The 26,255-nt window shown below is 41.5% G+C and overlaps 1 protein-coding gene across 11 annotated transcripts in view; it reads right to left on the bottom strand.

Annotated features, from left to right (window-relative positions):
• THADA (THADA armadillo repeat containing) overlaps positions 1 to 26,255 on the bottom strand; it is a 358,450-nt gene that overhangs the window by 245,092 nt on the left and 87,103 nt on the right. Inside the window, exon 27 of one of the 11 annotated variants that reach the window (XM_032775151.2) lies at positions 14,914 to 15,030. The exons of 9 other annotated variants lie outside the window; for them this stretch is intronic. In XM_032775151.2, coding sequence (XP_032631042.1) covers positions 15,006 to 15,030 — 25 coding nt within the window. In that variant the 3' untranslated portion in view covers positions 14,914 to 15,005. Of the gene's footprint in view, positions 1 to 14,913; positions 15,031 to 23,703; positions 23,774 to 26,255 lie in introns of those variants that run through there. One more of the 11 variants, XM_032775143.2, reaches the window with a different exon arrangement.

Consider the following 26,255-nt stretch of genomic DNA (forward strand, 5'->3'; position numbering starts at 1 on the left):
AATGTGAAACACCTTCAGATGTAGTATCTACTTTCTATTAAAACTACTAAATGTCCTCTCTAGATTTCTGATGACTGCATAAAAAGAATGACATGTGCCTTCTTCATATCCAGAAGGATTTATAACCATATAAAAATAGTTTGCAAATGTGTCTGCAGAGGACAGGAGTCTTGAAAATACTTGAGTGAAATAGAGAATTTTTGGTGAACAGGGGGCATAAATATTAAAAGTTTTGCTGGGGTTTTTGTTTGTTTTTGTTTTGTTTTTAAGAACATATGTATTTTTTTTTCTTAAAGTAGGAGGAGTCCTGGGGCTCTAAAAATGTAGCATGTACTGACAGGCACTATCAAGATAACTGCATCTATTTTAGGTACCCACAAGAACTGTGTTGATTTTACCTGCAGCTCTCATTCACCTCAGTAAGCATTTTGGGTGCTGAGCTCCTCAAAAGAAAAAATTACAAGCAGCTAGTTAAGTCAAGAGTTTGTTTATGTCACGATAGGCCCATTTTAACATACAAAATAATTCAGTGACCAAATATGAAATCAAAATTAAGTACTAAGAGTGAAAGTTCCTAGAACATTAAATTTAAAGTGCTCAATATACAGTGTATGTAAATTTTATGAAGTTTCTTGATATTCAGATGATAAAAAAAAATCTAAAGGTAATTACCACTGAATTGGGCAAGTTACATAACCAGTCTCTCGGTTTGCTGCCCGGATCTTGTATGAGGGGAGGCAAGGATCTATTCAAAACCTGCTTGCTACTTTTCAGGTATTTGCAGAAAACATGTCTAAAGGCAGTGAGAGGAAGTGCTTACTCCTGCCTCTAAGGATATATTTTCACTACAGCTGGAGATGTAATTTCCACCTCTGGCAGATATACCCGAGCTAATTTGGATATAGAAACATAGCTGCAGCAACAGGGGCGGGGGCTGGGGGAGCTAGCTGCCTGAGGGTATGTCTACACTATGAAATTTGGTCAAATTTATAGATGATAATTTTTTTAGAAATCGATTTTATATAGTCGATTGTGTGTGTCCCCACTTAAGACCATTAAGATAATTAACTCAGCGGACTGCGTCCACAGTACCAAGGCTGGCGTTGACTTCCGGAGCGTTGCACTGTGTTAGCTATCCCACGGTTCCTGCAGTCTCTACCACCCATTGGAATTCTGGGTTGAGACCCAACGCCTGATTGGGCAAAAACATTGTTGTGGGTGGTTCTGGGTACATGTCGTCAGGCCCTCCCTCCTTCTCTCCTTTCATGAAAGCAATGGCAGACAATCGTTTCGCGCCTTTTTTCCTGGGTTACCCATGCAGACGCTGTACCATGGCAAGCACGGAGCCCCCTCAGCTCACCATCACCATACGTCTCCTGGGTGCTGGCAGACGTGGTACTGCATTGCTACACAGCAGCAGCTCGTTGCCTTTTGGCAGCAGACGGTGCATTATAATTGGTAGCCATCATAGTCGTCTCCTGGGTGCTCTTTTAGCCGACCTCAGTGAGGTCGGTCGGGGTGCCTGGGCAGACATGGGAGTGACTTCAGGTCATTCTCTTTTTAAGTTTCATCTCCTGGAGATTCAGTCCTGTCTGCAGTCCTACTTTACCGTCTTCCGGCAAGCAGCCAGGAGACGACGATGGCTAGCAATCGTACTGCACCATCTGCTAAGATGTGTAAGAGAGATGGAGTGGCTCATAACAAGAAAGACACCAGATTTGTTTTGTATTCATTTGCTCCCCACTCCCTCCCTCGGTGAAATCAACGGCCGACAATCGTTTTGGTGAGGTCTCTCAGGGGCACCTTGAAATGTTTAATGGAGATTTAGTCCTGCCTGGAATAGTGAGGGGAGGGATAGCTCATTGCTTTGAGCATTGGCCTGCTACACCCAGGGTTTTGAGTTCAGTCCTTGAGGGGGCCATTCTGTGTGACAGTTGTGTGTGTTTCTCCTTGATGCAAACCCACACCTCTTGTTGATTTTAATTCCCTGTAAGCCATGTCCTCAGTCGACCCTCCCTCAGCACTGCTGTGGGTCCCTGTTATAGCCTCTGTCCTTCATGTGCTTGGAGATTTTTTCAAATGTTTGGCATTTGGTCTTTTGGAACGGAGTTCTGATAGCACGGATTCGTCTCCCCATACAGTGATCAGATCCCATACCTCCTGTTCAGTCCATGTTGGAGCTCTTTTGCAATTCTGGGACTCCATCATGGTAACCTCCGCTGATCAGATCTGCACTCACCTGCAGATCGCCATGCTGGCCAAACAGGAGATGAGATTCAAAAGTTTGCAGGCCTTTTCCTGTCTACCTGGCCAGTGCATCTGAGTTGAGAGCGCTACGCAGAGCGGTCACAATGGAACACTCTGGGATAGCTCCCGGAGACCAATACTGTCGAATTGTGACCACACTACCCCAAATTCGACCCAGCAAGGTCGATTTCAGTGCTAATCCCCTCGTCGAGGGAGGAGTACAGAAATCGATTTTAAGAGCCCTTTAAGTCGAAAAATGGCTTCATCATGTGGACGGGTGCAGGGTTAAATCCATGTAACGCTGCTAAATTCAACCTAAACTCGTAGGGTGGACCAGGGCTGAGCATGTGCCTAGTGTTTCAGATGGGATTGTACTCTGATGACTAAATCCTCCTGCTGCTCATGCCACCATGGTAACACTTCTAGTTTTAGCAAACTAGCTCAAGAGGTAGCACAGGTATGGCTACCCAAGTGGAAATTGCACCTCCAGCTCCAGTGCAAACACACCCTAAAAGGATTAGTTGCTAAGCAACAACTTTGACTGCCTCCCATTCCAATGCATAGAGGAAACAACATAGAACAGCACACTAGTGGAGATGTTGAACAAAAGGGAATTGTACAAAGATGAGACTGTGCAAGTAGAAAACAGAGTTACTTACTTACTGGAGGTTCTTCGAGATGTGTGGTTCTTATCTGGATTCCAAATGTGGGTGCACATGCGTGTCATGCACTGGAGCCAGAACTGATCATAGTAGTGTCCATTGACCAACACGTGCTGTGCATCGATTGTGTGGCGCATTAGAGGCTTTAAGACGCCATGCGGGTTGATGCCGCTCCAGTTCCCTCTTATCAAGCAGTTGCAGAGACCAGAGCAGAGGTGATGGAGGGCAGGATTGGAATCTAGATAGGGCCCACACATCTCAAAGAACCTCAAGTTACAGTAAGTAACCTTCTCTTCTTCTTTGAGTGAAGGTCCCTATGTGGATTCCAAACATGGGAGAGTAGCAAGCAGTACTCAAGTGTGGTACAGGATGCAAGGGCTCTCCAGGAGTCACAGTCTAGAGGATAGTGCGTCCGAGACGTGCATCCACCGCCGCAGCAGGGGTATAGTGTGTGTGGTAAAGATATGGATGAAGGACCAAATGGCTGCCCGGCAAATGTCTTGCCACGGGATGTCTGCAAGGAAAGCTGATGTGGAGGCATGAACCCGTGGGGGAGAAGAGAACACCAGAGAGAGCGTAACAGTGCTCAGTGCAGTGGGAGATCCAGTGGAAGAGACATTGCGAGGCAAGAGCGTGTCCTCGACAGGGGTCAGCAATGGCAAGGAAGAGATGAGGAGAGATGCGAAAGTCACATGTACACTGGAGGTAAAAGGTAGCACTCGGAAGACATTGAGGGAATGCAGCATGAGCTCCCTGGAGGAGACATACAGTTTAGGGTAGAGGTTCTCAAACTTCATTGCACCGTGACCCCCTTCTGACAACAAAAATTACTTCACAGACCTAGGAGTGGGGACCAAAGCTTGAGCCCGCCTATGCCCCACTGCCTCAGGTGGGGGGCAGCAAAGCCTGAGCCCCACCACTCTAGGCAGGGGGGGCAAAGCTGAAATTCCAGGGCTTCAGCCCCAGGCAGGGGGCCTGCAACCTGAGCCTGGACACCCAGGGCTGAAGCTCCTAGGCTTCGGTTTCAGCACTGGGCAGTGGGGCTTGAGCTTCAGCCTCAGACTCCAGCAAGTCTAAGCCAGCCCTGGCGACCTCATTCAAAAGGGTCGCAACCCACTTTGGGGTCCCGACCCACAGTTTGAGAACCATTGGGTTAGAAGGTGGGTAAGTGTATGCACTGGTTGAGGTGGAACAGAGAGACCACTTTGGGGAGGAATTTGGGGTGAAGGAGTAGGGAGACCTGGTTGTGGAGGAAGATGGTAAAGGGCAGTCTGCCATCATTTGTGCCAGATCACTGACCAAGAAAATCACCTTCATAGAGAGGTGAGCGAGACAGCAAGTTTCCAGGAGTTCAAAGGATGGCCTAGTGAGAAAGGAGAGGACAAGGCTAAGGTCCCTGGAGGGGATAAGCTTCCGCACTGAAGGAAAAGCGTTGAGGAGACCATGGAGGAAGCGGGCAGTAGTCAGGTGAGTGAAAACAGGAAACCTGTCTACAGCGGGAAGGGAGACACTGAGCAGCACAAGATGGATACGAACAGAGGAATGTGGGAGGCCCGAGCAACAGAGATGAGAAGGTAAGCCAGAACAATAGGAATGGAGTCATCTTGGTGACTAATTTGCCCTCGTCCATGAGGTGTTGAAAGCCCTGCTGCTTTCCGGGGGTAGGAAGGCATGGAAATCTAGGAACTTGGATAGGAAAAAGTTGTATTTAGCCAGGATGTCCTGATAACTGTCAATGAGGAACTGGAGGCCCGCGGAAGAGTAGACCTTACGCCCAGTTAAGTCAAGCTTCTTTGCCACCCGCCCCAGGGAGGTGGAGCGAAGATGCTGCTGGTGGGCAGGTTCCAAGGCTGCCTGAACCACCAAGGAATTAGGTGGCAGGCAGGAGAACAAGAAGTCCGTACCCTGGTCTGGTACAAAGAATCTGCACTCGGCCTGGTTTAGGGTGGGGCGCAGGAGCCAGAGTGTGCCAAACCACTTGTACCGGTTGCGGATGGCATCATGTATGAGCAACGCAATACTGGAAGGTGCAGAGGGCTGAAGAATGTCCAGGAACTGATCATGGGGGTCCTGGACATCTTCCACAGGGAGGCTGAGAGCAGCCACCATGCAGCAGAGAAGTTCCTGATACTGGACATAGTCATCAAGAGGTGAGAGAGAAGGTGTAGGCCTGAGACCTGATAAGCACCCCTCTCAATATTAAACCAGCCTTGGGTGAAACTCAGGGAGTTCGCCACTAAAACTGAAAAAAAAAATGTTCTGTTGCTGATAAAGCACCCCCACCTCAGGAATGTCCCTAACAAGAGTTATAACCACCAAGATTGTAAAGATGCTGGGAAATTAGGGAGGATACAGAAAGAGACTCAACAACTGGTAAGACTAGCTCTAGCCAGTGATTTATGCTGACCACCTGCACAAATAGAGAAGGTCACAATTAAGTGACAATTTGGGCATGAAAGATAAAATGTAAAGAACTTGTGCAGGAAGGAGGACACAGATGCCAATGTGTAACTAGTTACATTTTTTGTTATTTAGGAGTGTAGGATAATGGGATAGGTTTGGTGAATGTGAAGGAGGGAGCTAGTTTTACCTATATAATGTAAATGAAAAACAATGTTCTTTGGGAACCATTTCCAGACTGCAGTTCAACATCAAGCTGCTGGAACTCTGACCCCTCTGCACAACCGTGATGTGTAGAAGAATGCCGAGAACCCCCAGATGAATGAATCCTGACTGGCCATCAGGTGAAATTTGTCTGTATATTGGGAGTGACGAGCATAAGAGATTTGCTTGGTATATGTATTCTCTGTGTGTTGCTAATGAATAGATATTTAGAGCAGAACTGTGTAACGCTCTTTCACTGGGAAAAGGTTCCGCAGACTCATAGAGCCCTGAGCCCCAAGGGAAAGGGCAGGTACTTAAACTGACCAGGTTTCTTCCTGAGCCCTGTGGGTAAGGTCACTTACATTATGAGCCTTCAAAAGGGAAAGGGTGGGGATGCCTAAATTGATTGGGCCACACCTCGAGCCCTTGGTAGGGTATAGGTGGGGTGCCCTAAATTGACCAGATCACATCTTGAGCCCTCATAGGGTATAGGTGGGGTGTCTTAAATTGAGCGGGTAACAAAGGAGGGAAGAGCACCTCATCCAGCGAAAAAGAAGTGCCAGTAGGGACCGAGAGAGCCAAAAGTGCTGGTGTAACAGAGGGCGTCAGGAGAGGGGAAGCATCATAGGGATCCTCATAGACGGAGGGTGGATCGATGGGAGGTAAGTATGGGCAGTGGTGCAAGCATTACAGGAGTCCCTGGCACCGATACGTGTCCCAGGCGAACCAGTAGAGCCAAGCACAGAATCACCAGCCTTTGGCAGTCCTCACAGATAGGCAAGCTAGGGATCGTCCACCAGGCCACGGGTTGGAGAATAGGGCTGGCTGTGGGGGTCCAGGCTGTAGGACTGAGCTGGAGAGAAGGCTGAGTCCTGTTCGGAGGATCAGTCCGACTCTGAAGACAGATCTGGCAGAGGTGGGACGACGCAGGGCAATTCATGAGCAGGAGAGGTTCCACGGACGGAGATGGAGGGACAACTAGCAGTCCAGAAAGCTAAGGAGAGTCGACCGTCAGTGTCAGGGGGGACAAATGTCCTGGTGTGCGCAAGCCAGTCCTGGCAGCATGGACTGTGCTGGAGGTGATGGTTGCGGGATGGGCACAGTGGCTGAAGGCAGTGCTGGCAGACCGTTTTGCTTTGATTTACGCTCCAAACGAGGCTTCTTCAGAGTGGGAGCTTCAGAGCGGGAGTTGACATGTGACTTCTCATCTGACCTGGCGCAGCTCAGGGAGGTAACGCTGCATTTGGTGCTGTCAGGTGCTAGGCGGGAAGGGCCAGGAGAAATGCCTGCCACTGTGTTGGTCAGCATGCTAACGAATCTGCCAATGCCAGATCCAAAGGGGCACATGACCACATTGCTTCTTCCATGAGGAACTTATGGAGGTGAAGCTCCTGAGCTTCCCAAGTCTGGGACAGAAATGATCAGCAAATGGAGAAGCAGGTGGCTATATGGACCCCGCCCAAGGAACAGAGGCAACATTGGCGCTCATCAGTCACAGAGGAGTGAGGGCATGAGGCATAGTACTTAAACCCAGCTTGCCTGGGCATAGTCCTTGGGCTGGGGAAGAATCCCACAAAGGGAGGGAAAGTCCTATCAGTAACAACTATCTGAACAGATAACTAACTACAACTAGAGAAGAAAAAACTGTACAAGGGGAAAAAAAGGGGAAAAACGCAGTACTTGTCGTAAGCTTGGAGCACCAAGGAACAGGGGTTCCGACTCTGGCCATGCGGCAGGATGTTGGAACTGGAGCAGCATCAACCTGCACTGACTCTTAAAGCCTCGGACACACCACACAATCGACACATGACATGTGTGGGTTAACAGACACTACTATGAATACTTCTGGCACATAGTGCACATGCGCAACCACATTTGCAATCCACATCGGGACCATTTCTCGAAGAAGGACTGTGACCTACAAACTGTGGAAAGTTCAAGGGAGAAGAAAAGAAAATGGATCAACACTGGGGCAACAGAATGAACATACAGGAAAGTAGGTAAAGAGAAGGTAATATGGGGTATGGAGATTTTTGGCTTGTTGATTTTCGAACAGTGATGATGGTTTGGATTTTCATCACTAGATGTGTGTGTGCACTGTCAGGCATCTCAGGCACACACAGAAATTTTTGTGCAGTGGTTAAGAATACTGTGTTACCTTTACACTTGGCATAAAGACAATGGTTGACATTTTCAAAGCAACACAAGGCATTTAGTCACACATTTTCCATTAATTTTAACACAAGACAAATGGCTAAAGACCCAGCACTGCTTTGAGAATCTCAACCAATAATTAAGGAAAAAAAAAAGATTTAGCTCTCCCCATTTTCATGATATAAATAGATACATGCACACGCAGAGTCACTACAACAATTCTCAAAAATCCAACTACATTTGTTATAAAAGAAGAGGAATATACAAAGAATGATAGATACAAAGACTATGAGGATGACTAACTGATGGAACAAACAGTTGCTGATAGTGTTCAGATGCAGTTTTTGGCTTTGTAATTACCTTTAATTAAATCCTTTAAACTGACATTTCATAGGTTGCAGGATCTTATAACACATCAAAAATGTTGTTTACAAAAAAATTAACTGAGAAGAGCCCAAAGACGTTGCTACATTTTTTCCATGTCGACCTTAAATTCTTTATTGTTGCTTCAGACTTTCCCCTGCTCATATAGCTCAACCATGCCCTCTATCATTTCAGTTTCCTTTTCTTCTGCATGTAGATACAGAACATTTTAAAAGGGTAATATTTCAAACAGGATTAGTAATGTCTAAACAATAAGAAATAGTGCTGAGTTATTTAATAAAACAGGAATTATTTTAATGAGAACCAAAAGAGTTATCAGTAGAATAATAATGATTACAGTATACAGTAAAAGCTGTTTTATCCAGCATGTTGGAGGAATGGGAAGCGCCAGTAAGTCAAAAATGTCAGTTAACTAAGAGGGATGGAGTTTGGGTGCAGGAGGGGCTGCAGGGCTAGGGGTTGGGCCGCAAGGCACAGGCTCTGGGAAGGAGTTTGGGTGTAGGAGGGGGCTCAGGGCAACAGGTTGGTGCGTTACCAGTGCTCAGGATGGGTGGGAACAACGCGCAGAGACATCTAAAGCACCTCCACATAGGAGCACCTGGGACAGACTGCCGCTTGGGGGGAGCTGCCCAAGGTAAGCACCTCCCAGATCCAGCATCCTGTAACTCTTCCCGTGCCCCAAACCACTGCCTCAAGCCCACTCCTGCACCCAGACTCCCTCCCAAAGCCTGCGCCCCACAGCCCCTCCTGCGCCCCAGCCCCCCACCAGCTCCGTGCCAACCGAACTGTAAACCAGAATTTCAGTGAAGATCAGAAATGCCAGTTTCTAGAGCTTTCCGGTTGGTGAAGTGCCAGATAAAACAGCTTTTTCTGTACTATCAATTTTCTTCTGCTGCTGTAAATCACATGTAAGAATTTTTAGCACCATTTTGACCATCATGTCAAAGAAGTTAATACAGAAAAGTAAATTGAAGCACATTTCTTCCCCTGTAATTGCTTCATTTATATAATACCATTAAATGTTCAGGACACTTAAGTAAATAAACAAAATAGAGTAGGTCTCTGTCCTACAGAGCTTACAGTTTAACAATGACAAAAAATTAAACACAGTTCACCAATTCTCTATATAAGACAGTTGGTGGTCTAGAACACAGTCCTTCCTTTCTAGTACCCTTTCAGTGAATGGTGGCACCTCATTTAGGCTAATTTACACCAATGTATCGATGGATTCTGGGAACAATTCATTTCAGCTCTCGTCAGAAGAAAGATTTACCAGGATCCAGAGATGTTATGGGAGGAAAAAGAGTACGATTTGTTTGAGTTGTAGGAGTAAATCAGGGACAGTTTCCCCTTCTACTTATGTTTTCCCCAAAGAAAAGTGCTAACAAAACACACCACCACTACAACTCTTAACTGAAGAATTCTGCCCTTTGTTCTAACTTTAGATCACATTGAACCTGCCACTCATAATCGTTTCATCTGTCTCCTTCATCTGAACTTACTCTTTCCAACCTTTTCTGTCTGTGTGGATCTGCGCCACAGTTCATTAAACACAAGGACAAGGTTTATGATGCTGGCTAGAAAATTGTTCTAGCAAAATGTAGTGAGTTCTTATGAAGCGGAAGTTACTTTGAAGGCAAAGAGTGGAGATGTACATGTAGTGTTATAACTTCCTTCCTTCAATGTACTATTACAGCTAAAATTCATAATTGAAGGCAGATGTAGATCCATAAAACCCTGCAAGATAAATTTCTAGAAAAGTCTATTTTAAACTGCAGCTAGAGAGCAATTTGCTATGTAGATGACTAAACTTTCTTTTAAAAAAAGAGGAATGAGAAAAGTAGTTTGCTTCTCCCTCACAAAGCTAACATAAGGAGCTTTTATTGTACTTTTGATAGTCTCTAACTTCTCTATGTATTTGTACTTGATTTTATGGCTTTATTTGTTTCCTAATAGAATCTTCACAGCAAGAGAATGGCCTCATTTATTAATCTCCTTTCCACTCCTCTGATAAGATTGTTCAATATTACTGTACTTTCTCAAAATAGATAAAACATTTTATCATGTAACAGACTTAAAACTCTATCTATGGATAGATTCCAGTTTTCTACTAGACAATAGCATTACCACAGGTCAGCTCGTTCCCCTCCATTATCTATTTCATCCTACTTCTCTCATGAGTGCCTCTAGGCCAACATGATATCTCAAGAGTTATTCCTTTCATGTATTTATCAATTCTGATTAAGTACTGTGATCTCATGTGTAGGACAAGACCTGTATTTGTACATTTAGCTGTCTTTGTAAATAGGTGTTGTACTACTGTATTTGTATGAGATCTGTGGATTTAAAATTGCTTAACAGATATGTTTATAAAAAAATAAACTAAAGAGTCTGAATCCTGCGGTACTCATTGCTAAATGCTGCTGCAGTAAATACTTAGAACATATTGCGGTGGATCGGTTTAATTCGTACGTACAGCAATGACATTGTGTGTACATCTCAGTTTACCGTGACATATGTCACAGATTATCTCCTTCAATAATATCTTTGATTTCATATTTTGCAGAAAAATTAAAGGCTCCATAACCTTGTATCCTGCTTTAATAACTGACACTATAAAGTACATTTGTGAATCATCTGCTCATATTGAGAGTCTAGAGTAAAAAGAAAACATAGCAAAAGAGGTTTAAAGACAATTGACCTTCTGGGGCTATCAAGGCTACTCTAATACTCGTTTTAAACCATGAATACCACAAGAAGAATCCTGGACTGCTGATAGGCATTCACAAATACCAAAATTGGGATGGAGATAAAGGATGTAACAAAAGTAGGGAAAAAAGGAAAAGAGACAAAGATAAGGGAATATATAAAGATAAAAAGCAAGAGACATTTACAGAGGCTTTTATTAAAGGGCATAGTTTTCATGAGTTCTTGGAGGCCTCTTTTTAATATTTTCCTGCCAAGAATAACATCTACTCTTACTGTGGCAATGACTATACTGAAATTAATGGACCCTAAAGAGTTATCTAGCATATCACAGAGGAAAGATAAAACAGAGAGACTGGGACCCAAATGCAGCCCTGGCCTCAGCAGACACAATTCCCGCAGAAAGCATTTTAAGCCAATGCTGAATTTGGGCCTGAAATATAAATAGCCGTATGAAAGGGACACAAGTTTTCAAATCTAGTTTGATATACTTGCCTCTTTTGCTTTTAGCAAATTATGAAAGTAAGAAAACCACACACACACACACACACTCTCTCTCTCTTTCTCTCTCTCTTAGCGGACAGAATATTCCACTATTTCAATATTCAAATTTTTGTTGTTGTTGTTTCCCATTCTCTCCCAAATCTCTCACTAGATAGGTCTTCCTAACCCCCAAATACACAACTTTTTCTATGCTATGTAGATCACCCATCTCCATCCCAATACAGAAACAAGCCTTAACCATGTATTTGTGAAATGATGGTGAACATGGTATGTTCTGATCTGTACTTGCATTTAAATCTTGTGCACCTCTACTGGTGCTGACATGCTTGTCGACAACATGTAATTTTTATTCTATATACCAGGCCACAGATCGAGTGCAAACCTCAATATTCATATTATCCAGTAGGTCACTAACCAAATTTATCCTACTTGTAACCAATCTGGAATGCACACAAGGTTTGGGGTGCATGAAACCTCTCAGAAGTTCCAGACATAGTAATTACCCTTAAAATTGTTTCAGTTGCCTGAGACAACTAAATAACATGAGACATCAGTCTGTGCAGTGTTTCCTAAACTAATTAATAGGAAGCTTAAGTAATGTCACTATAATGTTATCTAATTGCAAAGGTAAAATTGGAAAGGTTTTAAGGGCAGCTACTATAATTGTGCAAGATAAAACTAAGACATAGAATGACAAAGGGGCTTCAGAATGAACAGCCACTGAAATTAGTTCACACCTATTTAGAACAAACCCAACCTCTTGCTCTAGGTTATTGAGACCCCTCTTGCAGCAGTACCAGTAATGTTCCACTGCGCAGGGGGCTGGGTAGGTTTTGGTGATCCCCATGGAGGGCATGTGCACCCCTACGTCTGCATGGTCTAGCTCTAATAGGCTCTTTGTGATCCACAGCACATCAGAGATCAGAGGGCTGGTGGATCTGTGATAACAAGGGTTGGCAATGAGTTCAGCACCAGTTCAAGCACATATGGTTTAACTGCAAGAGTGCACTAGGACAAACTTTGTTCAGCAACATTTCAGAAACCACTGTTAATGCATGCCTGGAAAAAGTACTAACCACAGCTTTCTGAACTAGTACAAAGCATAGTTTGTCCTGCTCTACATTTGCAGTTAAAATGTGTGCAGCTGATTGATCTAGTGCAAAACCCAATGCTAACCCTACTGTATGCAATGGCTCAGTTTATCAGGTGCATGAGGCTCAAAGGCATAACTACCTGTTGAAACTCAGTTAATAACGCTTGTGACATGTGGGTAAGAATCACAATAGAGCAAAGTGACTGACCAAGCCAAACTTCAATAATATAGCAGATATGATCAAGGACATAAGTATATGCTCTGACTCAGCTTTAAGTTTTTTCTCCAGCGCATCCCATCTGCGATAATGCCATCATTCTCCTGCTTACAAAAACATTTCCAGACCACAGCTATTATCACTACCAAAATGGTCTGAAATGACAACTCAAGCTTCTGCCTCTATAAATTAGTTTATTCTAATGTTTCTTTTTTTAATAGTTTCCCAGATAAGGACCTCCTTAGTGTTCAAATGCTGTACAGTGCTGCAATCACATGATCTACCTACTTATGAGGTTTTCTTAACAGTTCTCTCTACTCAGTGTCCCACCATTCTAGAGGACACGTGTCCATGCTGATGACGAGTTCAGCTCAATAACAATCCAAAGCAGTGCGGACTAACGCACGTTCATTTTCATCATCTAAGTTAGATGACACCAACAGTAGGTTGATTTTCTTTTTTAGTGGTTTGGGTTCTGTAGTTTCTGCATCAGAGTGTTGCTCTTTTAAGACTTCTGAAAGCATGCTCCACACCTTGTCCCTCTCAGATTTCGAAAGGCACTTCAGATTCTTAAACATTAGGTCAATGCTATAGCTATCTTTAGAAATCTCACATTGGTACCATCTTTAAGTTTTGTCAAATCTGCAGTGGAAGTGTTCTTAAAACAAACAACATGTGCTGGATCGTCACCTGAGACTGCCATAACGTGAAATGTATGACAGAATGCAAGTAAAACCACAGAGCAGAAGACATACAATTTTCTTCCAAGGAGTTCAGTCGCAACTTTAATTAATGCATTCATTTTTTAACAAGCTTCATCAGCATGGAAACATGTCCTCTGGAATGGTGGCCGAAGCATGAAGGGGCATATGAATGTTTAGCATATCTAGCATGTAAATACCTTGCACCGTCAGGTACAACAGTGCCATGCGAGTGCCTGTTCTCACTTTCCGGTGACATTGTAAATAAGAAGCGGGCTGTATTATCTCCCGTAAATGTAAACAAACTTGTTTGTCTTCGTGATTGGCTGCACAAGAAGCAGGACTGAGTGGACTTGTAGGTTCTGAAGTTTTACATCATTTTGGTTTTGAATGCAGTTATATAACAAAAATAAGTACATTTGTAATTTGTGCTTTCACAGTAAAATGACTGCACTATGGTACTTGTATGAAATTAATTGAAAAATACTACTTATTTTATCATTTTTACAGTGCAAATATTTGTAATAAAAATACTATAAAGTGAGCATGGTACACTTCGTATTCTGTGTGGTAACTGAAATCAATATATTTGAAAATGTAGAAAAACATCTAAAATATTTATAATAAATTTCAATTAGTATTCTATTATTGTTTTACAGTGTCATTAAAACTGCAATTAATCATGATAAATTTTTTAATCAAGTTAATTTGTTTTGAATTAATCACTTTGAGTTAAATGTGATTGACAGCCCTACAAAACCAAATAGTATAAACTCAGGAAATTCAGAGTTAAGATTAACCTTAAAAGAAATCCAAACACATGAAGAAGTATGGAAATGCAGTTAGGGCAACCTTACAACCTGAACTCTGCTCCAAAGTGACATACTGCAATAACCACATGATTGTGATTAAGGCATGACAGTGTTTGTGGTCCCTGATTAGAAAAGATTATTTCATATACACATTTTTTAATATTTTTTCCTCTGACTACAGGGCAGAGTTAAGGATGTGTCATAAAATTCATCATAGAAAGTGTTATGATTCTTGGAGACATTTGAATTAAACATATTTGTGTGTCAGATTCTGCCACCCATTTCTCAAGTTGACTCTGCAAACGGTCCCAGTGCAGTTTAAAAAAAAAAAATCACTGCTTATATTGCTTTTGAGATTTACATTGAATATTAGGGCTAAACCACTTTTACAGTTCTCTTCCTTTAGAAATTATTCTCTGAATCATTATGCTACGTTTTGTAGAGTAGTTAGTTATCAGTTAAATACATTGTTTATTACTAAATTGAAATGTTTCTTTTAAGGGTAGGTTAGAAGACAGATGGTTTGTATGGGGTTTTCTTAGTTGTATTCAGGGCCGGCCCTAGCCATTTCGCCGCCCCAAGCACAGCGGCACGCCACGGGGGGTGCTCTGCCGCTCACTAGTCCCGCGGCTCCGGTGGACCTCCCCCAAGCGTGCCTGCAGATGCTCCACCGGAGCCACGGGACCAGCGGATCCTCCGCAGGGACGCCTGCGGGAGGTCCACTAGAGCCACCTGACGCCCTCCCGACAACCGGCAGAGCGCCTCCCGCGGCATGCCGCCCCAAACACACGCTTGGCATGCTGGGGCCTGGAGCCGGCCCTGATTGTATTCCACACAACATAAAAAATGTTGCTATTTCTTTAATCCCTTCAGGCTGGGAGCTGCATTTTCATGGCACAACATTCATTATCTGCTAAGGATTCAAGAAAAATCTGGGCCCAGGAAGCTAAAAAAAAAAAGCAGAGTTCAGTCAAAATAAATGCTACAGCTTGAAATGACAGTACTGAAAACATCCATTTTCAAAAAGAACTCTAGTTATTTCCTACTGTATTTGAAGGCCCCACCAGATACTAGAGCTTAGTAATCAATAGACTCCAGCTAAGAAAGATGATCTTTCTAGTTGGAATTTATTAACTTTTCCTAAAAACAATCAGTGTAGTCTTTATTTCAGTATGAAGCAATCTTCTTGGCATGAATTCATGTTACTCTTTAAAATGCCAATCCGCCGTCAAACAAAAATTGCCATTTGAAAGTATTACAGCTAACGCAGGCAAGAGTGTACACTTGTGAGAGAGAAAGACTGAGCAGACCAGGCAGCCCAGCCCGCCACATATTTATCTGGATGGCAGACTGGAAACATCAGCATTCTAAGAGTTAGAAATTTAAGTAGATAGCAATGCACATTGGACAGTTCCAGATAGCAATGGAGATGAAACAATATTTTTACGAGTTTTTCTCTAGATAATCTTGGCCTGCAACAATCAGTACACTTCTGTTAGAGTTAGCCATAAGATGCCATTTCAGTTACTTTAATACTGTCTCTAGAGAACTCATGGTATTAGCTTTCAAGGTTGAAAACTGCTACATGCTTAAAGAGAATGTTAGTGCTCCCAACAAGACATCCTGACCACATAACTGACCTTTTTAGGTGAAAAAAAAGGAAAAAGTAATCAACAATATTGTGCATATCCTTGTTATTAATTAAAATAAATGTTATAATGTACTAGCTAATAAAAAACCCTGTGTAATTAATTATACAAGGATGTAAAAGGATTATCTCATCTTTGTCATTCACAGATTTATTACAGTAAGTAATTTAATTCTAGGACACCTCTTCAGTTAGAGCAATGGGTGCCAGTCTTTTTATGACATCATCATGTAGTTAGCAACTTAAATTTATTTACTACATTGGCAGAAGGTGGAATTTTTGAAGAAGGATGGAAGAATCACTATGCATCAGTGGAATTTATAGCTTTGGTAAATGTTAGGTTTGTTTTCTAAGGAATTATAACAACATACTTAAATTCCAGAACAGTAAGCAAAACAGCTTAAGTTCACTAACTTGAGAAAACATTCTTTTATACTGCATAGTTCTAAAACAAATACTTAAAAGAAATAGAGGCCAAGCCATTATATCTTAGTTTTCATTTTCCTTCAGATAGAAGTGCTAGAATAAACATTCTTACCAGTTTACATTGCCTGTGTTTTATGAGGTTAATAACTGAACTGTCAATCAAGGCCTATATAAATACAGTAGTTGAATACTTTCTGCTTTAGAAGCACTTTTATTTATAAAAGTGGGTAGCCAAGATTTCCAAAGGTCTGTTTGCTTTGATCTGTTTTATGTACAAGTCTCTTTATACCTGTTGGTTTGCTGTTTATGATACCTTTGTGTAATTAGGTATGGGAAGAACACCTGTGCACGGCAAACACTTAAGGAAAACGGCAATTGAGAGGAACAGAGTATTATGTAACAAGCAGCTTACCAAAATAACTTTTTTAAAGAATCTTTCTCAAGGCAACTTTGTTGGTATGATAGCAAGAGATCTTAAAATATGATGTGCCAGAATAAAGGAGAGGAGTGTCACTTAAATCTGAGTTAACAAACAGACCAAATATCAATATTCACATATAATACAAAACCAAAAAATTATGTCAGAATTAGGAGAAATTATAATGTTCCATCACTAGAAATAAGATGGAAAAACTAAGATATGTCCACACAGCAACTGGACACCTGCAGATGGCCCATGCCAGCTAACTGAGGCTTGAGGGGCTTGGGCTGAGGGGCTGTTTCAGTGCCCTGCAGTCTGAGTCCTGCGAAGCCCAGGTCAGCTGTCACGGGCCAGCCTTGGGTGTCTAGTTACTGTGTAGACACACTGTAAGTTACCTGCTCATATGGTTAGATTTTTCAGAGGTTTTTGCTTCATTTGATCTGTTTCAGGAACGTAAGAAGGGAGAATCAAAAATCCAGTTAAGTTTTGCTTTTTCCTCATTTAAAACATATGAACAGTTCGAGGAAGCTCTTTACACATCTCATGCTACTGGACATATTGTTATCACTTCTCATTTGAGATAGCATTTTATTTGAGTTTGTATACGGCACTCACCACAGTCGTAAAATGAGATTTTGAGGATCTCAAAATGGAGTATATGGCTCTGATTCAAGACAGTAGTTCAGCACATGCTTAAGTCTCTTCCTGTTCAGGAAAGCACTTAGATACATGCTTGAAGTTCTGCACTTGTTTAAGTCCCATTGACTGGACTGGGAGAAAAGCGTGTTTTAAAAGCTTTTCCGAATTTGGATCTACATACGCAGCACTTTGTCTACCAGGACTATTGTTTGTAGGTTTGTCTACCAGGACTATTGTTTGTAGGTTTTAGACATTAAAGATAGTGCTAAATTTATAAATCAGATAGGTTAGAGATCCTAAATATATACGTTACATTAAAAACTAAATTAAAAAAACATTATTAAGGTTACAAGGTCAAGAACTAAAAAGTTGGGAAATATGATTATATAACCTTAATTCAGCCCTGTCTTGTGTGCATGCATTAAGATTTAGTCTTTAGTTATGCAATCACACCTAATTTTTTCTACAGAACCTCCTGCCTCGTTCTGTGCACAGGATGGATAGTTACTATGTGCTGGGATATTAAATTTTTAGGCAGAATACAGAATACTAAAATATACAAAGATGAAAGGATGCAAAATATTATCCCCTTGAATCTACAAATATCAATGTGCATTGAAAAAAGACTATCATACAATTCAAAGTCTCAAAATATAACTCCCCAAATCAATGCTGTACCCTCACCTGAAATACTGTGGTCAGTTCTGCTAATACTAGCTCAAAAAGGATATATTAGAAATAGAGAGGATACAGAGATGAGTGGAAAGTGTGGTTAAAAGAATGGAACTATTTCCACATAAAGAGAAAGAAAAGAGACTGACTATCTGCAGAGGAGGGGAAATGATAGAGATATACAAAACAATGAACAGCATAGAAACACTCAGGCACTCCTACTAACCCTCTCCTACTACAAGGACACACTCAATTAAAAGCTGCAAATTTTTAACTGATAGAAGAATGAAAGGAAATCTTTTTACACAATGCATAATCAGCTTGTGGGATTCATTTCCACAAGGTATCATTGAGAAAAAGCACTTGGGAGGAATCATAAAAGGATTAAACGTTTTATACAGACAAGGAGAACATCCAATAGTTGGCCACTTTGGGGTTGTTACACCTTCCTCTGTAGCATCTGGAATTGGCTACTATCAGAGACAGGACACTGGACTAAAAGGATGACTGGGATAATATAATATGATAGTGCATCTGATCCTAATTCAACCAGGGTCTAAAATCTGCTCTCTGTAAGTTAGTAGTTTACTTGATATTACCCACAAGCAAGCATAAACTACTTTTGTTACAATCTTCGTAAGTTCAATTAAACTTAGTATAGAACCTCGCAATCCAATGGGACCCCACTACAAGAGTCGAGTTCGGGTCAGGTGGGTTGAAAATAACCCAACACACTGTTTCAGGTGGTCTCTGATCACCTCCTCCCATCCAGGGGTGCAGCACCTCACCGGCTGCATTACTCACTCCTGCCAGCCACTGCCACCTGGCTGTGCTGCATGCTGTGCAGTGTGTTGACACGTCATTGCACTCTCACTGCAGCAAGATGGCAGGGCATGAAGAGAAGGTGGCCAAAAATGGAGCACGGGCATGGGGAGGAGAAAGCCCCCACCAGGGTGAGCCCCAAGGATGAGGTGGCAGTGGCAACACTGACGGGTTTGGGGGAGTGGCTGGGAGGCAGGGGGGAAACAGCAATTCTTCGGATGCCCGGGGCTGCGATGGAGAACAGAGCATGGGAGAAAACCTCAGCAGCTCTGAAGGAAAAAACAGTAAAGAAAATAGAGTCCAGACCAGCCGCTAGACCCTTGCAACTCAACCCAAATCTCAGGTGACCCAACTACAAGTGTTGGGTTTGGGTCAGGTATGAAAAAAAACCTGACAGGTTCAGATTAGCTGTAGTCTAGTCAGGGTCAGGTTGAGCTTTACTATTAAACCCAAGCAGAGCTCTACTTTAACAGTGCTTACGTACAGAAAGAGAACCATCCTCCATCTACCATCCATCACCCACCTTAAAACTTTAACAGAGAACACACTATATACTTTCTCTGTAAACCAAATAAGACTACCCTAAAATGGTTTTATGGTTTTAGATTACATTCATTATTTCAACATTCAAATTCTTTTAGCTCTAGAAGTATGGAAAACGGAGTACATGGGGTTTCTCTCTTTTCAATTTGCCTCCTATTGCACAAAATTTTTATAAAACTTATCTTTAATTCATAAGTTAACAGCAGTTATGTTATCACTCATATTACTAGAAAAACACAGTAGGGTACGAAGCCTGTATTTTCTTATATTGTTAAACAAGCATTTTTGGACTGGTAATCAATATAAACTGTAACAGCAGTGTGTCTGCTGCAAACATTAGTTTGAACACTTAAGCTCAGAATTGTCTCATGAAGACCCACAAGTCTGCTAAAGCAGTCAATATACTAAAAGACAGAGCATGGACTAATATTTAATCAAAATTAATATGGGCTACTGTATTAAAAAAAAACAGCTCGACAGTGTTTACTTCATCAAATCTTAGAAAGATTACTTGGCAAGATACCTCTGGACCACACACTCTACTCTAAGCTATATTCTTACTACCATTCCTGTGGTTTTTAGAAATCTATGGGTTTAAATAACTGTTAATGGACGAAAAATTTACAAATGATCTTTGAAACCTATCAACCACAGATGTAATTAAATTTTAACCAGCAAGGCTAGATTTACCTACCATGTTCATTTTTCTAATTCATGTTGTATATGTTCTAAGGTACTATTCATGAGTGGGCTGTCTATGGTGCAGTCTCATTCCAATCCTCTTCTGGGACACCCAGCCCAGCCAGGACCTGCTGAAGGTGAACCTGGAGGCTTTGTAGGAGATAGGGAGACAGTCTTCTAGCTTTTCATGAGCGGAACATTTTAAATATACTCAAGTAAACTATTTAAAATGCATACTTAACATACCTCTAAAAGACTTCATTTTGCTACATGATTTAAAAACATTCATCAATCTATTTTACTATCAGTTTCTATCAACCCATTTAAAGTCTTTACCAAAAAAGCCTCTAAACGTTTTCTATGCAATATATAGTATATGATGTCACTGTGTAACAGCAAGCAATAAGACCTTTTGGCTTCAATAGCTATCTATCTTAGGTATTTATTTGACCGCCATTATCACAGCTTGTGAGCATCTCACTCTCTTAATGTACTTATCCTCACAATGGTCCAGTGAAGTAGGAAAGTGCTATTACAGGAACTCTTGCATAGGGAGACTAAGGGCTGGTCTACACAAGGGGCAGGGGATCTATCTAAGATAAGCATAGCTGAAGTCGAAGCATCTTAGTTCAACTTACCTGGCCGTCCTCACGGTGGGAAGTTCACCTGCCGAGGTGGAGCACGGGTGTTGATTCGGGGATCGATTTATCGCGTCTAGATGAGACGCAATAAATTGATCCCCAATAGATCAATTACTACCCGCCGATCTGGGTAGTGGCCTAAGGGTATATCTACAGAGCAGCTGAGAGTTGTGATTCCCAGCCTGGGCAGACATACATGCATTAGCTCTGCTGCCTAGAATAGCAGTGTCACCATAATATCTTGGGTAAGCCCAATTGCCTAGGTAAGATTGTACTCAGGCAGGCAGGCAGAGCTGCTGCCTGTACCACTGTAGCCACATTGCTATTTTTAACACATTAGCTCCATGCTGGGAATCATACCCGCCAGCTGCTGCGCAAACACAAAGTGACTTGCCCAAGGTCACACAGGAAGTCTGTGGCAAGGCAGGTAACTGAACCCACATCGCCTGAATTCCAGGCTAGTTCACTAACCACTGAACCATCCTCACCCTGTCTATATAGCTAGGGGAGACAGAACCGGAAAGAGTAACAAAGAATACAGAGAAAAAGCAGCACTGCCGGAAAGTAACAATGGGCAAAGAATTATATTGGCAACAGCTGAAACTCCAAGCAGTAAGGGAAAAACTGAGTTATAAAAGGTCACTAGAGAAAAGCCTCACAATGAACAGTTGGTCTCCAGGAAAAGTGCCCCCGCTCCAAAGGAGCAAGGGACCCCCTTCATTATAGGCTGAGTACTAATGATCTGACTCTTCATGACATTTGCTGTAACCTGAAATGCACAGCACTTTTGATCTTTAAGTTTCCCTTCCAGATTCTGGAAAGGGAGATTTGCCCAGCGTTTCAAAACAATAGAAGTTTCCAGGGCACAGCCACTTGAGCACTTCCTACCATCACTGCTTATGACTTGATGCAAATGTCTAAGAAATAAAGATGTCAAGTCTGATCAATTATCCCCAATAAAATGTGGGCTTTTGCAGAGGATAAAACTACATATATTAACCACTGTTTAAAATAATATGCTAAAAGTATAAACCTGGCAGCTATCATGTACTGTCTGTATATATGAGAGATATTTTACTTATTGTAGTTTCAAAAGAATATCAGTTTAATTTGAGAAAAAAATGTTATGAAATAACCAAGGGCTTGGATTAGAGTACGTCTCAAACAACTATGACCAATGTGACTGAAATTTACAACAAACAGCAGATGGCCCATGACAACACAAATTTTGACATCACGGCAGTGTGACTATTTACAAGAATGAAATATTCTTGAATGTTGTCTACAACATATCTGGTGCAAAAAAAATCTTGCTTTCTTTCAGTATCAGATACACGTGTTTTTTCTCACCCAACAGTGTTTTCCTGAGGAAACATATTTATAATACTCCCACTAAGATAAATGATCAAAGATGGCCATGTGTGTTAATGCAATAAAAATCCTGTATTTGATTTGAGATATTTTTCTTTGAGCCGCACTGAGTATCTTACACGACCACTTAAAATTGTTTTAAAATCTATGCAATTGTGCAAAATACCAAGGCTCACAAAACACTTATTTTGAAATTCCTGTATTTTAAAAAGTGAATTTGATTTTCCTTATTGGCTCATTTGTGGTGCATACTTTTTGCCTTCCTTGTTGATCAAAATACGGGATACCTATATAGTTCTTTGGTACATAGCAGTGTTTATGGTCATGTGCTCCTAACAGTTCTAATTATCTAAATATTTGTTCCATATAACATGTATTTGTGTGAAATTAAAAGCCATTTCACATGGTAACATCATGGCCAAGCCTCAATTCAGAAAAATTAAGCATATACTTAAACACATGCTTAAGTGCTTTCTTGAATACAGATGCTTTCCTGAAGTGGGCTCCAAGTGCGTAAGAGTTACTTCTCCTTCCAAAGCTCTGTTTAATGAAATAATATACTAGATGTTCTAGCATAAAAAGTTACTAGATGCACAGTATCGCTTAGAACTTGTTTACCCTTTTATTCAGAAAACAAGACTTTTCTTCATAGAAATATTCTCCTTTTCATCTCTGTGGGAAGTTCAGGGAGATTTCCTTATTCTCCCCCCAGTCTGCACCCTCAAGGACATCATTCTTCCTTCAGAGAGTTTGGCAGAACTCTCTTTAGAACCCATTAATACCTCAATTGCCAATCAGAGAGAACGATCACTCTTCACGCACAAATCCACGTCCCAGGCCTAAGGGCACCGCCACAAAGAAAGTTTCAGACTGTTCCAACCCAGGAAAAGAAAGGGCATGTCTACATTACAGGCAACAGAGAGTCCGGTGGCCCCTTAAAGACGAACAGATTTATTTGGGCATAAGCTTTCGTGGGTAAAAACCCCACTTCTTCAGATGCGTGGAGTGAAAATTACGGATGCTGGCATTATATACCGACACATGAAGACAAAGGAGTTAGCTTATGCCCAAATAAATCTGTTAGTCTTTAAGGTGCTACCAGCCTCCTTGCTGTTTTTGTGGATACAGACTAACACGGCTGTCCCTATACATTACAGGCACTATGTCAGCACAACTACACCACTGCAGTGTGATAGAAGGGGTTTTTCCATCTCTGTAACATATACACCACTTCAACAGGTGATCGCTAGGTCAGTGGAGGAACTCTTCCATCAGTGTAGCTGCGTCTACAATGGGGGTTAGGTTGACCTAACAACATTGCACAAAGTGGGAAACTTTTCACAGCCCTGAATGATGTAGCTAGGTCAACCTGAATTTTAGATGCAGACCAGGCCAAAAGCAGCGGCCACGAATTTACACTTTTAAAAACAAATAAATGGCAGTGTTTAATGAGGAAAAGGACCTAACCCAGCACTCTTTGAAGTAAGTGACAGTCTTCCCAATGATTTCCATGGGCACTGGATATGGGCCAAAGAATGGAAGTTTCTCAGGTCTTTGAAACAGATATATGCTAGAATTTAGGTGAAAATGTCTTATCCTTTATATTGTTTCTCATTTGGGCAGGAAGAAGAAACCACTTAGATGATGAGGACTTTAATTCAAATTTCGTTGTTAATTTTATTTTGCTCCATCTGACTGCAGTAATTAAGTTATTCTGACTTTCATGCAAAGATCTGCACTCAATTTCACAATGTGTATTGCACTATATTTTTAGAATCTCTTCACTTCAAGCCATCCTCTCCTTTCACAGAATGAAATCTTGATCCTAAACAACACAAGAACAAACATTTGCTTAATGTGAATTGTGTAGCAATACTAAAAGGTATGCATACTTCCATCTTTTCATGTTCTCTGTATGTATAAATATCTCCTGTCTGTGTGTTCCATTCTGTGCATTCGAATAAGTGAGTTGTAGCTCACGAAAGCTCATGCTGAAATAAATTTGTTAGTCTCTAAGGTGCCACAAGTACTCCTGTTCTTTTTTTAAAAGGAAAAAAGGAATTCATACTTATGCAGAAATTAATAACAAAAACGCACATTCTGCCAGAGTGCTTGAAAATTTGTGGAATCAGCAAATTTGAACTGTATTTTGATTGCATAAGGGAAAACCTTGGTCATTTAATTAATTGTGAAGAGCAAACCTCTGTCTTGCCTGTCTTGTGTGGGTCCATGGTGTAAGGGTTTAATGCAGGGAGTCTTTCCCGCATGAGAGGGAGGATGCTGCCTAGCAGTCCTTTGAGACTGCGTGGGCAGTCAAACTAACACACCCAGCAGTGCTCCATGGCTCCAACAAGGAGCGGTTAGCTAGCCTTAGTGCACAGCCAGCCTTCCCACACACTGCACACTACCCTGCCATACACAACCTGGGTAACTTACAAACTTTCCACTCTGCTTCAGAAACTCCTCTGCCATCCTCCGCCATTACAGCACTTCATTCTCATGTTGCTCAAAGTTTGCCCAAACCTGTCACTCAAATTTTGTCCCAAATCTACTTACTTCCCAAATGTGCTAATGTTTACAGACATATATTCCCAATTCAAATATATGAAAAAAAATTATTTAAGGCTTCATTTTAGTTAACAGAATTTTTATTTGGTTTTACCCTTAATATTACAGCTCAAGTTAAATTATTTAGAATTGAAACCATAGTTATTCCAGATCCCCAAAACCACTCTCCCTAAAGCACATCACAAGTGTTTGAATTTTGATATTCATTTCTTTCTTAACATAAGAAGCAGTTAGAGAAGATTTCCTTTCCTCACAACTCTGGAAGGATAAACTGTACAACTTCAAACTGTACAACCCCCCCTTTCTTACACCATCGTAAACATTATTAGCAAGAATGATCCAAGTCTCCTGAAAAAGCCATATTCTACTTTTTCAACCATTAACTTTTCAGGTCAATGTCCTTTCTTTACTTATGCTAATACGAATAAACCCTGGTGTGCATGCTGTCCAATACACATATTATCATTCAGCATGTTTATTAGAGTAGTGCCTAAGGACCAACCAAGAACGGGGTCCCATTTTACCAGGCACTGTATAAACAGAGTAGAACTCTCCCTGCCCTAATGACCCTACAAGCTAAAGAGAAAAGTCAGACAAAGGATGAGGGTATGGGTAGAACACAAGCAGAGCAAACAATGGGATGGCATCAAATGTCACATTTGTTCCTCAATTTTTTCTCAGAGAGGGAAGGAGGAGAGATGATTTTAATTAGGTGGGCAAAAGCTAAATAGAAAGAAAATGAAAGGAAAAGGGCACTAAGGGAAGGGGCAAGGGAGACAGAAGTGGAGAAGGGGGCAGATGTGGAAGAGAGCTGGTCAGGAATTTTTCAACTCAGGTTGGCTGTTTGTGTGTTTGTAAAATGCCTATTTGTCTAAACAGAACTTTTTTTCACAGATGGAATTTTTGGGAGAGAGAGAGAGAGAGAGAGAGAGACCAACCCAAAATAGTCAATAGTTCAAAGGTTAGGGTACTCTCTGGGAGTGGGTAAACCCAGATTCAAGTCCCTGATCTTCCTGATACAGATAGGAGAACAAGTAGTAATACCGCAATAAAACTGCAGTACACAAGGCCCTGTCTCAGATTTGACAGTGAGAAGGTCAGGTAATTTTGAATAAACTCCTATACTAAACTTGTAACAGAAGCAAAGTGAAAATAAGCTAATATTGTTTCAATATTACCTAAATAACCTGACGTTCTTGTTCCAGGTTAAATTTCTAAAAGATTCAACACAAATATTATTTCTGCAAATGCATTTCTGAGGTATTTTAGTGTGCATACTGCAATATACCCAACGCAAGATTATTTTGTCAGTGGGATTTTTTTAGAAAAGACAGGAAGAAAGGCAAAGGTGGTGGAGTAGCATTGTACATCAATGATGAGGTTAACTGTAATGAAATAAGAAGTGATGGAATGGATAAGACAGAGTCCTCCGTCTGGTGTCTTCAGAACTACTGGTTGAAGAATCCATCCGTGCAATCACAAACTCACAGAAAAAATCTGACCTATTATCTTGCAAGCACCTCCGTCCATCCATTCTATATCTGGGAAGTCTATGAAGTCTCATCCCTATTGATCACACATTTCCCTTATGTTTACTTCGTTTTTTAAAGACATTTTAAAGAGGTCTCATAGTCCATATCCAAATCAGATCCCGGCGGTCTGTAGCACCCCACCCCACGCACTATCTTCAGGGAGGCTCTAAGTAGCTTTTACCCAGTGTCATTTTGCCCCAGACCCGA

This window comes from Chelonoidis abingdonii, chromosome 3 (genome assembly GCF_003597395.2).
Source record: "Chelonoidis abingdonii isolate Lonesome George chromosome 3, CheloAbing_2.0, whole genome shotgun sequence".
Lineage (NCBI taxonomy): Eukaryota > Metazoa > Chordata > Testudines > Testudinidae > Chelonoidis > Chelonoidis abingdonii.